Source organism: Parasteatoda tepidariorum, chromosome 7, assembly GCF_982258835.1.
Source record: "Parasteatoda tepidariorum strain Cologne lab strain chromosome 7, Ptep-v5.0, whole genome shotgun sequence".
NCBI classification, from domain to species: Eukaryota; Metazoa; Arthropoda; class Arachnida; order Araneae; family Theridiidae; genus Parasteatoda; species Parasteatoda tepidariorum.
In genome coordinates, this window is record NC_141761.1 from 105,125,562 (window position 1) to 105,141,778 (window position 16,217).

The 16,217-nt window shown below is 28.2% G+C and overlaps 1 protein-coding gene across 1 annotated transcript in view; it reads left to right on the top strand.

Moving 5' to 3' along the window:
* Positions 1 to 7,827: 7,827 nt before the first annotated feature.
* Positions 7,828 to 16,217, top strand: part of LOC107437766 (uncharacterized) — a 390,895-nt gene continuing 382,505 nt past the window's right edge. Inside the window, exon 1 of the mRNA XM_016049867.4 lies at positions 7,828 to 8,226. Coding sequence (XP_015905353.3) covers positions 7,951 to 8,226 — 276 coding nt within the window. The 5' untranslated portion in view covers positions 7,828 to 7,950. The remainder of the gene's footprint in view (positions 8,227 to 16,217) is intronic.

A 16,217-nucleotide genomic window follows, 5' to 3' on the forward strand; every position in this document is an offset into this window, starting at 1 on the left:
TTTTTATCAATTATTTATTTATAACGTGTGCGTATTATTTAAAACGTTGTATTATGGATTATTTGTCCTCTTAACATGAATATTGGAAGAACAAATAAGTTTCCGCCTTTTTCTATCAAAAAGTATCAGTTTGTTGTGAAAAAAACCATACATTATCTTTTATTCAAAGTATTCCTCATTACTAGACATTACTTTTTTTCATCTTTCTGGGAGCATTGGAATATCACTTTGGAAGAACGCTTCATCTTTCAAGGATATCCACGTATCGACCCATTCCTTGGTTTCTTCAAATGATGTAAATTTCAGATCAGGCAAACTATTTGCCATTGACCGGAATACGTGAAAGGGCAAGGTCTGGCGAATGCGGCGGGTGGAGTAGGACTTCCCATTGAAGTATTTCCAAACAACAAAATCGACATTCATTGTCTCTTGGCTTCAGTTCGTATGGAACCCAAATTCCTTATTTCTGGATCATTCTGAAAGATTTTAAACGATGAGAAAATGCTTACTGAGTCAATTCTATTGAAAGAGAAAGTTCTTTTTGTGTTTGGGACGAATCTTCTTCCACTAATTCTTCCAATTCCTTGTCTATATACAATTTCGGCCTTTCACAGCATTCCACGTCAAACTCACCAATTTTTAACGTCTGAAACCTCTCCCGACAACTTTTCTCAGTTAAAGCAGCCTCACCATATGTTCTCCAAGCAATCAATGCCCCTCAGCTACAGATTTCTTCAAATTAAGGAAGTTAATAAAAGGTTTTCGCAAATGGCGCTTACTTTGCACAAAACAACATTTTTGCACGAAAACAATTACGTAATTCTAATACGGAATCACTAATACTTTAATGTTATGTTGTTACCAGATGAACAAACTTACAATAAGACGTTTAACATAAGTCAATTTCTATATAACCTTCTGGTTGTGCCATCTTGTGATGAACGGCGGGAGCTTATTTGTGCATCCAATATAGTGAGAATATAAATATAAGGAATTAGAATTATTTCTTGTTAATTTTGACTTGCAATAACAATATAAGTAAAACATAATTAAACTCAGATTTTCTTTAAAAAATAATAATAAATATCTTATTTGAATTTAATCTCTTTTTTAAATCTACAGAATAAACGTCCTGCATATAACGATCATGCGTTGGTTCTACGGTTTTGATTAGCTACCCACAAGAATATTGGAAACTGTGACTGAACAATACACATTTTTATATCTCAATGTATAATTCACGATATTATCTTTTCGATATGTTATCGATTATGGTCACGATATTAGCGAATTCAATAATTGTATTTATCAATAATCTTTACGATAGTGTCCCATTTGTACAACTATGCACATAATCTGTAGCCTATGACCTGTGCAAAACAGAACCTGGCGTTTTTACTACGACCGTATAATCAATAAGTGCCAAAAAAAACTATTTTGTTGTTATGACACGATCAAAAAATTATATTAATAAAAAATAAAGTAGGAAATATAACATGGCATTTGCATATTGAAATTGAAAGATAATTATAAATCGGAAGCAATTGAGTGTATATATGTTTCATAGTGCTTACGCTCAAAAGTACTCATGCGTACATACTTTTATAGTACTCAAGCGTAAGTTACAATAATTTTTTTTTAGTTTGGAGTTTGTATTAAACCTAATGATACAGTTTCATTAACAATCTGTTCCTAAACTATAGAAAAAACTGTCTAACAAAGACAAAAAAGCATTTCTTTAAAAAAACTTTTCAAATAAAACTTAAATCAAAGATTATAAAAGTAGTCTCCGCATAAAATGTTCCTTTCATAACGAAAACCACTCCAATTAGTAAAAATTAATTTAAAAGTACGAGAAAGCGATAAGGTATAATAATTACGAGAATATTTTTTCTTAATTCAAAAGACAGATTATATTGCCAGCGACAAATAAATTAAAACAGAGTAATTAAAGAGCGAGTATATATTTCCCTTTTATCTCGTCTGTTAGTCGTCCATTTAAAAATCTCTCCAGTTAACGGCATTTTCAAGTACTTATTTGCTCAATTACTCTCAAGGATGAAATTGTGTAATTATTTGCCGTATCTACCTGCAATTCTCATTCATTTACTCTCCTTTCTTTTATTTAAAGTGTATTTTACAAAACACACAGAGATATTTTTAAATCACACATAAGCGATCTGAGAAGTGTTCTAAAAAATATCGATCATATGTAGTATTTGATGTCTACTTAATAATATGGTATGAATGTCTAGTGTTTTGTAAAACAAGGTGAGTTGCGTTTTTAAAAAGTGCTTAAAGGTGTTTATTTTCCATTTTCGTTTTTTAAAAATCCTTAAAGGTGCTTTTTTAATTGGGTGTTTTTAAAAAGTGCTTAATTTTTCCTTTTCGAAAATTAGATCTTTTTTTTAACCATGCCTATTTTCGCCACGTATTATGCAAAAGCATGATTTTCACATTGTTCTATTCTACTTTTTCACAATCCATTCAACCACAATCCATTTCGGTCTACCATCGGCCCAAAGCGTATGAAAGCGAAAATCACTTTACATGTTTGATGAAATACTTGCGAGTCCCCATGTGCGTCTGAATTCAGTGAGAGTATATCACTCTCATGTGCAACTCTGCTGCATTTTGCTCGATATTCTCAATTTCAGGTTTCATTATCCACCCTCTGAAATCGAACCGAAAAATCTCTCCATCCAATGGTGGCTAATATAATCAAGAAAATAGTTCTTAGTCAAAAACTAGTTATTTTATCATGATCATGTAAAGTCTTTGAAAATTATTTTGCATTTTGTTAATGTATATAGTGCTTAAAAGTACTTGAAATGTGCTTATTTTTGTAAAAAGATTTGACTACTCACCCTGAAAAAAGGAATAATTTTATGTAAAAATTAGACAGCGTAGAATGAGTTTTTTGCTGCATTTCAAATCCATTTCTCTGTGCAGTGCAATGTTTTTACAATACACTAATAGAATTTTTTATATCATTACATTTAAAGAAAGTTCTTTAAATGTTTCAAAATATTAGGATTTTGTTTTAAATTTAAAAGAACCTATGCTGCTCTTGAAGGCATACTGTAATAAATTTAAAATTATCAATTCATACAATTTGGATAAAACGGTAAAATTACATTAATGAAAGGGTTTGGATGTAATGTTTATTTAAAATGAAAAAAATATATGTATAATAGGTTACTTGAAATAATTTTGCAGCAGTTATGTAATAGGTTAGTTTTATATTTTAGGTTAGGTATGTTTTGTAACAGTCACTAACCTATTTCAAAACAGTTATGTAACAGGTTAGTTTTAATGTTTACTAATATATCACAACAAACGTAGGTTTACAGATTGTAAATTTATAAATTGTAATATATTATTTTCGGTAGACCAAATTCTTATGAGGTTCAGCACGAACCTTGTCGGATTTAGTGTTTCAGACAGAAAAATTTATTTGGCTCAAGTCTGGCATATAAGATGGCAAATTTTGTTGTTGTATTAAAATATGAAAATTAACTGGAGCAGTATTCTGAATAACGCTAATAACTTTGATTCACATTTGGGTACTTCCTTACGTCAATACTTAACATGAATTAAATACTAATAACTTTGGCTGTTGCAAATAATTAAAAAAATTGAAAATATTAAAAAATATAGCATCAAAAATTAATCTAAACTATTTAGAAATACAAGTCCAGGTTAAAGTTAAATGAACTTCCAAGCTCTTATGCTCTGTTAGTGTTGTTGTAAATGCTTTTTGTGATAAATGCAATCCAAGCATTTCCAAATTAAAGATCCAAAAATTTTTTACAAGTGCAAAGAATATATATATATATATATATATATATATATATATATATATATATATATATATATATATATATATATATATATATATATATATATATATATATATATATATATATATATATATATATATATATATATATATATATATATATATATATATATATATATATATATATATATATATATATATATATATATATATATATATATATATATATATATATATATATATATATATATATATATATATATATATATATATATATATATATATATATATATATATATATATATATATATATATATATATATATATATATATATATATATATATATATATATATATATATATATATATATATATATATATATAAATATATATATATATATATATAAATATATATATATATATATATAAATATATATATATATATAAATATATATATATATATATTTATAAATATATATATATATATATATATATAAATATATATATATATATATATATATATATTTATATTTATAAATATATATATATATATATATATTTATAAATATATATATATATAAATATATATATTTATATATATATATATATATATATATATATATATATATATATATATATATATATATATATATATATATATATATATATATATATATATATATATATATATATATGTATATATATATATATATATATATATATATATATATATATATATATATGTATATATATATTTATGTATGTATATATATATATATATATATATATATATCAGAAAGAGAAGTGAATTAATTCGTTCCGAGTGCAGGAAAATTAAAATTTTAATAAATTAAGCCATTTTCAAATTAAAAACAAATTTAAAAAATAATTTTCTTTTATGTTACTTTTTAAGTCTTCAGTACCATAATTAATTTTAAACTGAAATGTAATGAAAAAAATCAAGAGATAAGAAATTTCAAATTAATTCCACTTCTTTATTCTAACGTTCCAGAAGCTGCAAACTCTGTTGCTAAAATATGCTTCAAGAATCTGTTACAACAATTGAAAGTTTTGCAGTAAGTTGAAAAAAAGGATTCGTTTTTTCAGTCCTAAAAATGTGGTGTTTTTTTTTTTTGGAGTTTGAAATATACCTGAGAAATACTTTTGATTTATAAATTGTTATATTTTATTTGAATTCTTCAGGAAACCTCATTTTCTTTTTTTTAAAATTATAAACCTTCTGTTAAAAAAGTGGATTGAATTTCTCCAAGGGTGGCAAAAACTACAATTTCAATCCTATAAAACCTTTTCAAAATTAAAAAACGAAAAGGAAAAAATTTTCTTTAAAAAAAATTTTGAATCTTAATAAATTTCAAAATTAATTTTGAAACTTAAATGTAATCTTTGAAACTGGAAAATATCAAAATCAAAAGCGAAATTTTATCTTTCTATATATCTTTTTTCATTTTCACCGATGTTCTAAACATTAAAAAAAAATATTGGCGATTGTTTCTTCTACTGTCACCTGCTGCTGTGATATCTTTATTGAAAAGAACTCGAACTGATAATACTCATATGAAAAAAACTGACTGCCCACTGACAAGGTGAATCTCTTATATACCTTCATGGGTCGATACGACTTCCCCCCTAGTTCTCCCAATTCTCCATCACGCCCCCAACCATCCCCAAAAACCGTCTAAGCGCCGTTTCCTCTCTCTCACCCAGAGAGAAGTTCCCCACTTCTTCCAGTGCTGCCGAAAAGCACGCATGTCTTGACAGTTCGTTCAAAAAAGTTCGCCAAGTGGTCCAGTTTTGGATAATACGTGAAGCCTTTCAGTGGAAATGGGATTAATACACATTCTCCTACAAGGAAAAAATAATTGTGCAAGGCAAGGATATTTTTGTTCGATTTTCTTTCACTTTCTTTACTTCATTAAAAACTTTTTAAAGTAAGAAATACGGCCATCTGCGCTGCCAAAATCTCAATTTTTTTGTTCATTGGCGAATTTTTTATTATTATATAATTTGTTAGAATATAAAAATTAATACTAAACTTCTACTATTTAATATATAAATAGTTAAATAGTAATCAATAGTAAATAAATATTATTAGAAAAATTTGTTTAAATAATTTGCACTGATACGCAATAATGCACTTAGGGAATAGGTAGACTAAAACCTGTTAAAATGTATGCAATGAGAATATCATTAGTTTCTCCGTACTTTACAAACATAATAAGTTGTACGCTTTTAGATTAAAATATAATTTTGCTGGCTAGATTATTATACTTAGTGAACGTAAATTTATAAATAAAATGTATGCATATAAATAATCAAATAATATATAAAAGTAAACAGATATTTTGAGAAAAATAATCATTTATATGCTAACATATTACATAAAGAGTTGGCTTGAATTCTTATAACTATAATTTTTCTTTAGCAAAAATATTGCTTTAGGAATTTCATGTTAGTGTAATAATTTTTAATGCATGATATTTACCATTTAATAATAAAATAAAAACAATACGTGCATTTTAAATATTGGTTTAAAATAATTTGATATTTATTCCTCAATTTCATAATTTAATTAGAAATGAAAATATCTGAAAATACATATATAATTTTCGGATTGGATATTTTTTAACTATAGTGAAATTTATGATGCATTTAAATTTTAGAATAACGCTCTTAAAACAATTAAAAGAAAATATTGTTTTGAGACTTAAATAAATGTTCAAAAACTTATAAATAATTTTAAAACAACTGACAAAACAATAAAAGGAGCTTAATAGAACTGGTTTTGCTAAATGAGTGAGGAAAACTAATAAAAATCTGTTACCAAGGAAAAAATAGCAATAAATAAATAAATACAAAAATGGAGGATACTATAAATCTGATAAATAATTAAATCTTTATACATTTAAATTGCTTGCTTAATTCCAGCTATATTTATCTATTTCGGAGCATTGTGTGCAGAATACTAATTATTTAATATCTGTATATACATATAATAATAATTCGATTTATATAACATTCTTTATATATATCAGTAGGTAACCCATACATATCTATAAAATATCCTTTGGCATATCAGACATAGTTAAGGTGCTACGTTGTGAACGATTTAAGTATATGAAATAGATTGTGCTAATGAATTAGTTTTGTTATAAACTATTTTGTGAATGAGCTTTACTGAATGTAAAATATACATAAAACAAGCTGCATTAAGCTTCTTTGCATGGAAACAGGCTTCATTAAAGTTTTTATATTAACGCAGCCTATTTTGGAGTTAAGTAACATCTGAACATCTAACCAAACATTACATTAAAGCATATATTATTCAAAGTGTTTTAAAAAACTTTTCGACGAATTTCCTTTTGGATATACTTGTAGATTGGATATACTCATTGAATATACTAAGAGATATGGTATAGAAATATGAAAACTAAGTCACCATTATTTCTCAGAACATAAATCTGGATAACAGCAAAATTTACTCGCTGATTACTTTTGTTTTGGATATACAGTCTTATGATACGTTCAAATAGTTGGCTTGTAGAATGCAGTAACCTTAATTACAATCTCTTCTCAGAACATAACTCGTTGATTACTTTCTTTTTTAATATACGCTTTTATCACACGTACTAAGAGTTATGGTGTATAATTCTCTAAACTTATTTACAAGCACTTCTTAGAAGAAAAAGCCTGCATAAAAATTATACCTCGATCATTTTCGTTTTGGATATAGGGTTTTATTATACATGCTAAGACATATGGTATAGAATTCTGTAAAATTTATAACCATCCCCCTATGCAGAACATGAATCCTGGATAAAAAGAAATGTTTCAAAACGCTCGTTGATTACTTTCGTTTTGGATATACAACTTCATTACATGTTCTAATAGTTATAATAGAACACGTCTCAGAACATTAAACTTGGATATAGACAAGTGCTTCGAAACTCTCGTTGATTACTTTCATTTTGGATATACGATTTCATCACACGCAAAGTGTTGGCACAAGGAAGATAAGTAAACTTCAGTTTTTCACTACGAACTAAAAATTGCTTCAGCGTTTTGATTAAAGACTTTTAAGCAAAATACTTCTTTCAAGCGCATTTGGTTCATAAAACTGACGAGTAGTGATGAAGCTAAGCGTGATGACTTATCGTGCAAGTTGTGAACGTTTGAACTTGATTCGTCAATCATCCTATGGTTCATCATCTACCACAGCACGTAGGGGTAGCAGCCTAGATAGTAGTTTGCTGCCCCGAAGTGCACCCCCTAGATATTCAGGCATCTATAGAAAAGCCTTCAGTGACAGGCTTGTATCACCTCCTCCCCCAAGGAGGGCACGTATGGTCAGTTTTGACTTATCGGACGACGAGTACGAAAATTTTGACTTTGAGAGTGATATTGAGGTAAGTAATGTTTTAAAATCATTTAAAAATTGATTTTATTATATTATAGTGAGGTTATTATTATGAGGATATCATTATTTATTTATGAGGTTATTATTATGAGGATATAATTGATTATTATTATGAGGGCTAGAAATGGAAAACGACGCAAGTTCAATTTTTTCAGCCGAAAAATTAATACTCGCTCCTAGGGTACTTAGGGAGTTCTACTCGACCCTCCTTCGGGTTCATAGCCAACAACAACTTACATATATATTAATCTTACTTACGTATGTGTAATTTTTAATTAAATTCTTGATGTTCGTATTATTTTTATCTTAAATTATTCGATAATGTTATCGTGTTATTTTTATTGAACGTGAGCAAAATTCCAAGCGTCTTATCACTTTAGCGCTAATGGCATCTAAGTCGAAAAAATAAGCAAAAAATTCAAGAGATTCGAAAAATTAATACTCGCATCTGGTACTTAGGGCGTTCTACACATCACTTCCTCGGGTTCGTGGCCAACAACACTTTACGTTTAGTTCTTAATCACATTCATAATGTTCTTGTTTTCTTTTTATATGAAATTATTCGTCATTTTTATCGTTATTGTCATTAATTTTATCGTGCTATTTTTATCGTACGTGAGCAAAATTCCATGCGTCTTATCAATGAACGCTGATGGTATTTAGAATTTTCTCCTCTCTACTGCGCATGGCACATTCAACCAACGCGACCTTTTGACAAAGTTCTGAACTATATCTACTGGAGTTTGCACTTTAGGTGTTCTCCACTTTGTTTAGTTTGGTCTTTAGGACATTTTCCAACAAAAAAAAAAAAAAAGATTTTCGAATTTTTTGGTGTTTAAATTGTTTTCTATTTCTAGTCCTCGCATGGTTAAACATAACAAGATTTGAAATTTTTTTGTATAGTTTTAAGCATTTTATAAATTGACATTAATCAACATAATAGTTTTTGTTAAACTTTGAAATATGTTGACATTTTTATATTTATGTGATAGATACAGAAAAATCAGTATAAGTTGACCATTTGCGGTGCAATTTCTTTGTGATCAAATTACAATGGCATGCAAGTCATTTTTCTTACTTAACAGTATGAATAACATAAGTGACATACGTTATTATGTACGTTAATAGTTTACTCATATGGTCAACTTGCAATCCTATTCAGGTTTGCTCTCAATACGATTTTATCAATTCAGTGAAATTTTAATAAGTATCATTAAAACATAGGAAATTTCCTAGAAAGTTACTTACTTGTCATTAAAATACGAAGTAAAATGCACTTATGAAATAAATTATGTTTTGGAATAGCATTAAACATGATTTATTTTGGACGTCAACTTACAAAATATATCGATGTTTTGGATGCAAATGTTTTGCTCTCTTTTAGTTCATAAGATAAATTCAATTCTTACTAAAAGTGGTCAATCTAGACAGATGGTCAACTTAAAAGTCTTATTTTTTTTACGGTTCAATTTGAAATTATGTAATGTAATTGCTTACCTTTCTTAGTAAAATAAATGTTTTTGGTATGCTAATAGATATTTTAGTAAGTGTTATTTGTGTGCCATTGATTTATAAACTTATTAAAATTATTTCAATAATATTCTTTATGATATTTTTATAACGAAATAAACATTTTTTATTGAAAGAAAATATAAAATAGAAACGAACCATTCGTATGTGGGACAATTTGCTTTAAAAATACTTAATGTTTCCTAAATACGTGGGAATCAATTCTTACAGTTCAATAATTTAAAAATTTATATGATATGCGGCAGTTTACATTTTATTAAATTCAAACATGGTTTTTTAATATCATACTTTAAACTGCATGCATGATTTTTTTATGTGTCAAACTGCATGGGATCTAGCCACGTGCCATAGAAATAGACGACCGTGTGTAGATACGAGATAGAATCCAGAAATCGGCAGAGATACGTGACACAAAACTACAGAAATATTTCAGGGCATGCTATAAAAAATATGAAATATGTATCAATGTGTAAACAGAAAGTTCTCTTTTTCCTCCACAGAAATTTAACTTGTTGCCAAATTCCAGTTATATTACTTAAATATTAATTTACTTTAGGTGTTATTGAGCATCAAAGTTGGAAATGTAATTTGGAACCTCAATTAACTGCTGACTTCAATTACATTTTTTCTTGTAAACCCTATTTTTCAACCTTCCACTTTCTATTCAATTTTCCCTTATCATAAGAAGTTTAATTATTACCGGTAAAATACAACTTTAAACATAGTTTTTCTATTTTTGTAACTTAGAAAAAAATTTAAAGAGAAAAACTTCACTGCTCAACATATTGTTTTTTTTTTTAATTTTAATTTTTATAGTAGTTTTCAAAACTTTCTAGCATATTTTTCTAAAATTGCGTCAGGAATTTCTAATATACAGAAGAAGTGATATAGATACTTTAAACTAATGTTTTTTAAAGTAAACTCTGACTAAGATCTTTGAAAGTATAGTTTATTGCCTACTGAAGCATTATCTACTCCGACCTGGGCGATAATTAACATTTTATATATGTATATAACTAAATCTATATTCCTTAACATAACAAATTCCAGATTAAAACATTTTCGTCAGGAATGTATAATAAAAAATATGGTGCAATAATACAATATCGTGCTACAATTTTGTGAGATATTTTTGCCAGAAATTTGCATTATTGTCTAATAGTTAGTGGTAACAGTTAAATCATGAGCGGTATTGAATACGAATTAATTTGGAGTGAGTAATTATGTAATAATATAATTGCCTGTTATGGAGATTGCAATGATTAGAAATATGTGCATAATTTGAAATGCAATAAGGGTTCTGTTTAGAAGAAATTCGTTACATCTTTTTTCTCAGGTTATTTTGTTGTGAAATTGGACCCTTCACAAAATATTTTATCCTAGCAGGGACCCTGCACGAAGTATTTTTATTATAACACTCATCCTTCATAAAATATTTCGTACTAATAAGGACTCAGCACAAAATATTTTTTCCGTAACACGAACCCTTCTCGAAATATTTTATCATAAAAACGGATTTTTTGCAAAATATTTTATCATAAAACGGACTCTTCACTAATTATTTTATCGTGAAAGAGAACCTTCACAATGTACTTTATAAAAAGAACGGACCCTTCTCGAAATATTTTATCATAAGAACGGATTCTGCGCAAAATATTTTATCGTAAAACGGACTCTTCACTAATTATTTTATCGTGAAAGAGAACCTTTACAATATACTTTATAATAAGAACGGACCCTTCTCGAAATATTTTATCATAAAAACAGATTCTTCGCAAAATATTTTATCGCAAAACGGACTCTTCACTAATTATTTTATCGTGAAGGAGAGCCTTCACAATGTACAATGTATGAAAAGAACAGACCCTTCTCGAAATATTTTACCCTAAAAACGGAGATTTCTCATGTTATTTTATCAAAAAAGGACCCTTTACAATATATTTTATCTTAAAAGCCGTGCTTGTACAATATTGATGCAGTTTACACTTTTTTTTCTTTGAAAAACAAATCTCAGAAGTCCTTCTCTTACATATTTCAACTTTTTTTATTTTCTTGTATTAATATTTTTTCCAACTTCTCTTTTGTCTTAACTCAGTATTTTCATTTGCTTTTGGTGTCGGAGTTCTATGTTGAATCTTTTATAATTCCAAAACTATTTGTGCTGGGGCCTTGAAATTTGGACATCGATTGCAAGAAGTAATAAATAAAAAAAACTATCACTTATCTTCTTTCTTAGTCGTTTTTTTTTTAATTTCTAGAGATCCCTCCGAAACGAGATTTTTTCGCATTAGTTTAGAATTGGCTATTATAAATAAAACAGCAGATGGTTCTGTTTAAGATTTTATTTTTTTATAATCTATGTGATCATCGTGGATGGCATAAGGATCGGTGACTCATATCAAGTATACATCTGATCTCATATCAAGTTTTACTTGTAAAGTACCAAATTTACAAAGATGAGAAAATATTGAAAAAATATAAAGTGCAACTTTTGTACAAGGCTTTGTACATCCTCAGACACAAACATATGAAATAAAAGTATTTAATATAACAACAAAGAAAATTTTTGGTTTTCGAATAACAATAACCGCAGACTTCGGTACAAATTCCTCACCCGACTCGCACCGACCACAATGCAGATGTTAAATATCCTCCGTGGTTGTTGGATCATGGGTAAGTGTCCCCTTGCATCCCCATGTAACTCAAATGAGGATTAGTTCTATCAAAAAAGTCTTCCATGAAATCTCGCAATAATTTATCCAGGAGTTCACTTGTCTTCTGGATCGGGTTCAAAATTACAAGGCTATGAAGTTGTACATTAGTAGTCGTAAACTAAAAGTTGGGTGGGCTGTTCAATGACGGTGATAAAAAATTACCGCAGACTTTTCCTTTCTTTACATATTTTATAAAAAATTCTTGCACCACATTTTAAGATAATATTTATATAAAATGAACATTAGATCTGAAAAATTAACATTATAACCAATTGATTCTTATAAGTTATATTCAATATTTTATTTCACATATTTTCGTATAAAAGCATAAAAAAATGTTCCTTTTTTTTGGGGATCTTTTTATACTTTTAGCCTATTTGTGAAAATTCTTTCTTTCTAAATCCACAGACTTTTTGAGTTCCTCTTAAGACTGTTCTTTTCCTTCTATCTCTTTTAAGCTTGAATGTGTTGCGAAAAAATATATATTTTTATTTTTCTTCTACATTTGACAGTGAACAAAAGTATTCCTAATTCTTCAACCGTGAGAGTTAAAATCTGGGAAAACGCCTTTTAGGAGATATAAAAATTCTACTTCATCATCCTGCATTTACGCAGTTCTACGTTATGTTATCAAAATATATTCAGTGTTGATTTATTAACTTTAATAACAAACACTGTTCATTAATATTTGTGTTACGATTTTTTTTCAAAAATTTGTTTCTTCCTTTTTTTTCGAAACACATTTATGATGTAGTTTACACCATTTTGTTTTCAGTTTGTAATTACTTTTAGTTGTATCAATAAACTATTTTCAATCAAACATTTAAAAATTCAATCATTGCAATTTAAAATACAAAAGCAAAACAGTTACTGATATCTAGGTAAATAAATAAGTCTTAGTCACTTAAGTATATGTACGAATGAATTTTATAAACTAGAAAACTTCACAGAAAGAAAAAGAAAAGAAGATTCTTTGTCCCTGCAATATAATTCCAAATATTCAAAATTGTGAGTTGGTATTATGAAGGCTGGAGTTATGGAGACAGGGGTAAAGTATAAAATACGCGGCATAAAAATGAAACATCAAACAAAACATTTGAATAAATTTTCATCTTAGAGGGTCAACTTTTTCCTCTAAAAGCATTAATTAAGAAACGAAAAAAATTATTAAGAAAATGGTACTCTTGAGCCGATTCCTGCAAAATCTAACTCTGGTTTCATTGTCTTTAAAGAATCACCGCCTTCTCTAGCAACAGCTATAAATTATTCCTTTGCTTACAGCTCGTACAATAAGTGAACAAGTATGGTTTCATCTTGCTAAGCTCCGTAAGCAAAAGGTTAGCAAGTCAAAATTTACATGATATATAAAGTTCGAATCTACCCTCTTTGTCTACTAATCCACGAATCTACCTCTAACGGTGGAAGTTCTAGTTATAAAAGTTAATGCTCGCGCTGTTTCATAAGACCTACTACAACTCAATCTGGTGCTAAACTAAAGAATTATTGTTTTTATCTTGAAAACTGTGTGAGAAAAAGAGAGCTTAATATTTGTCGATTAGAGCAAATAGGCATTTTTGTAAATAATCTGGTGAGAAAAAGAACGATTGAACCACGCGTTGTTTTGCGCGGAATTTCTTATAGTTTGACATGATCAAACAATCTTAGAAGGAGCATAAAAAACAATTAGTTATTAAAGTATACTTCTATGTTTTTATGCATAACTTTGAGCCGCAATGGCTCAGGGGATAGAGCGTTCGCTTTCCAATGAACCCGAGTTCGAATTCCGGCAATGGCTGGTCGATACGAATTCCGCCTCCGGCTTGCACCGACTATTATGCTGACGTTAAATATTCTCAGTGGTAGAAGAATCATGGGTTAGAGTCCCTTTGCCGTCAGGCTAGCCGTGGGAGGTTGTGGTCTTCCTCAAAACAACTCAAAAACTGTGGTAAACTCAAAAAATTGGGTCGGCTGTTCCACGGCGGTTATAAAATTATAAAATGTATCACCTCGGGCTGCGATATCCTGGTTGATAGGGCACTGGGGCCGTGTCCAAGAGTTCGTCCCGGCCAGCCGTATAGTAAATGGAGACTAATGCACGTTAAATCTGTAGATTGACAAATCCTCCTTGTTCCCATAACAAATCATGCCTCTGGGGGTACTGATAGAGGAGTTTCCTTGTCTTCTGAATTGGTTCAAAATTACAAGGCTATAGAGTTGAACACTAGTAGTTATAAACCCAAAAATTAGGTCAGCTGTTCAACGACGGATATAAAATATAATATAAAATGTATAACCAGAAATTATTGAGCTGCATAATTGTGTGATGGCTCAGGAGATAGTGAGTTCGCCCTCCTATGAGGTGAACGAGTTCGAATCCCAGCCATGGCTAGCCAGTATGGATTCCGAACCCCGCTCGTACCAATATAATATATATATATATATATATATATATATATATATATATATATATATATATATATATATATATATATATATTAAATTTATTTCTAAGAGTGGGTGTTAACAAATTTATTTACATTCTTCAGGGGAGAGGGAAGTAAACAATTTTCTTTGCTTACTTCGTCTTTCGAAACACTACTTAAGAACTTTTCCATTTCGCTACCTGCATTTACTTCTTAAGAATTAAAGTCCCTGCCTTAATCCTTTCGAAAATTCAATACTTAATTGATTTTCTAAGAACCAGTTGTTTCTTAATTCCCTTCGCGTCCCTTTTGTCAAAGTTTATTGTCATTGCTTCTAAAGTGAAAAGTATTGCCTTTTAATTCAATACTTAAAAAGTAATTAACTGATGAATAATTCTTAAATAACTTTATATAAATATTAATGTTCCATGTTAAAAGTTTTTACATTAATAATTGATAGTGAGCTATTTTTCTTAACACTCTGTAAATATTAATGTTACATGTTAAAAGTTTTTACAATAATAATTGATAGTGAGCTATTTTTCTTAACACTCTGTTGCAGAAATCATGTTTTTCTGTTATTCCATTTGTAATTTTTCGGAATATTCTGTTATTCTATTCTTTGTAAAGAATTATAACAAATAGGCTATGTTATGTTATACTTTTCTGTAATTCTTCTATTCTCTAATTCTTCTATCCAGTTATTAAATTTAATTATACTTTCATTCTGTAATTCTTCTGAGATTTTAACTGTTATTTACTGGTTATTAAATTCTCTGTGATATGGAAATCCTATTCTCCTTTTGTTATTTTATGTGTTATTCTTTGTAATCTTTGTTATCTTATAAATACTTGTTTGATATTCTTTTCTTTTCTTTAATTCTTCAACTCCGTTGTTCAAATCAGTTGTTCTTAAGTTTTGTAATTCTTCTTTTCGGTAATTCTCTTTGTCTTCGAAATATTTGTCAGTCTTTCGGAAAGTCTTTTGCCAAAATCTGTTTCCAGTAAATTTAATCACAATCCATTTTAACTAAATTATGAGATTATTATGAACTCTATCTATTTCGGAAATTTAATTAAAATCTCTTGATGCTAATATATTGCTTTTAATATTAAGGAACTACTTAATTGACTATTATTTAACAACTTACTTGAATAATTGGTTTGTTTTGAACGAGTTATTCCCTTTTACTAAGCTGCACTCTTTGTCAATATTGTTACACATTATTATTACAAGTTTGTGCTATCCATCATCCTCACAGCAGCACCCTAAAAGTTGAAAAATTCTCCGTTTATGCACTCAATCAAAATAC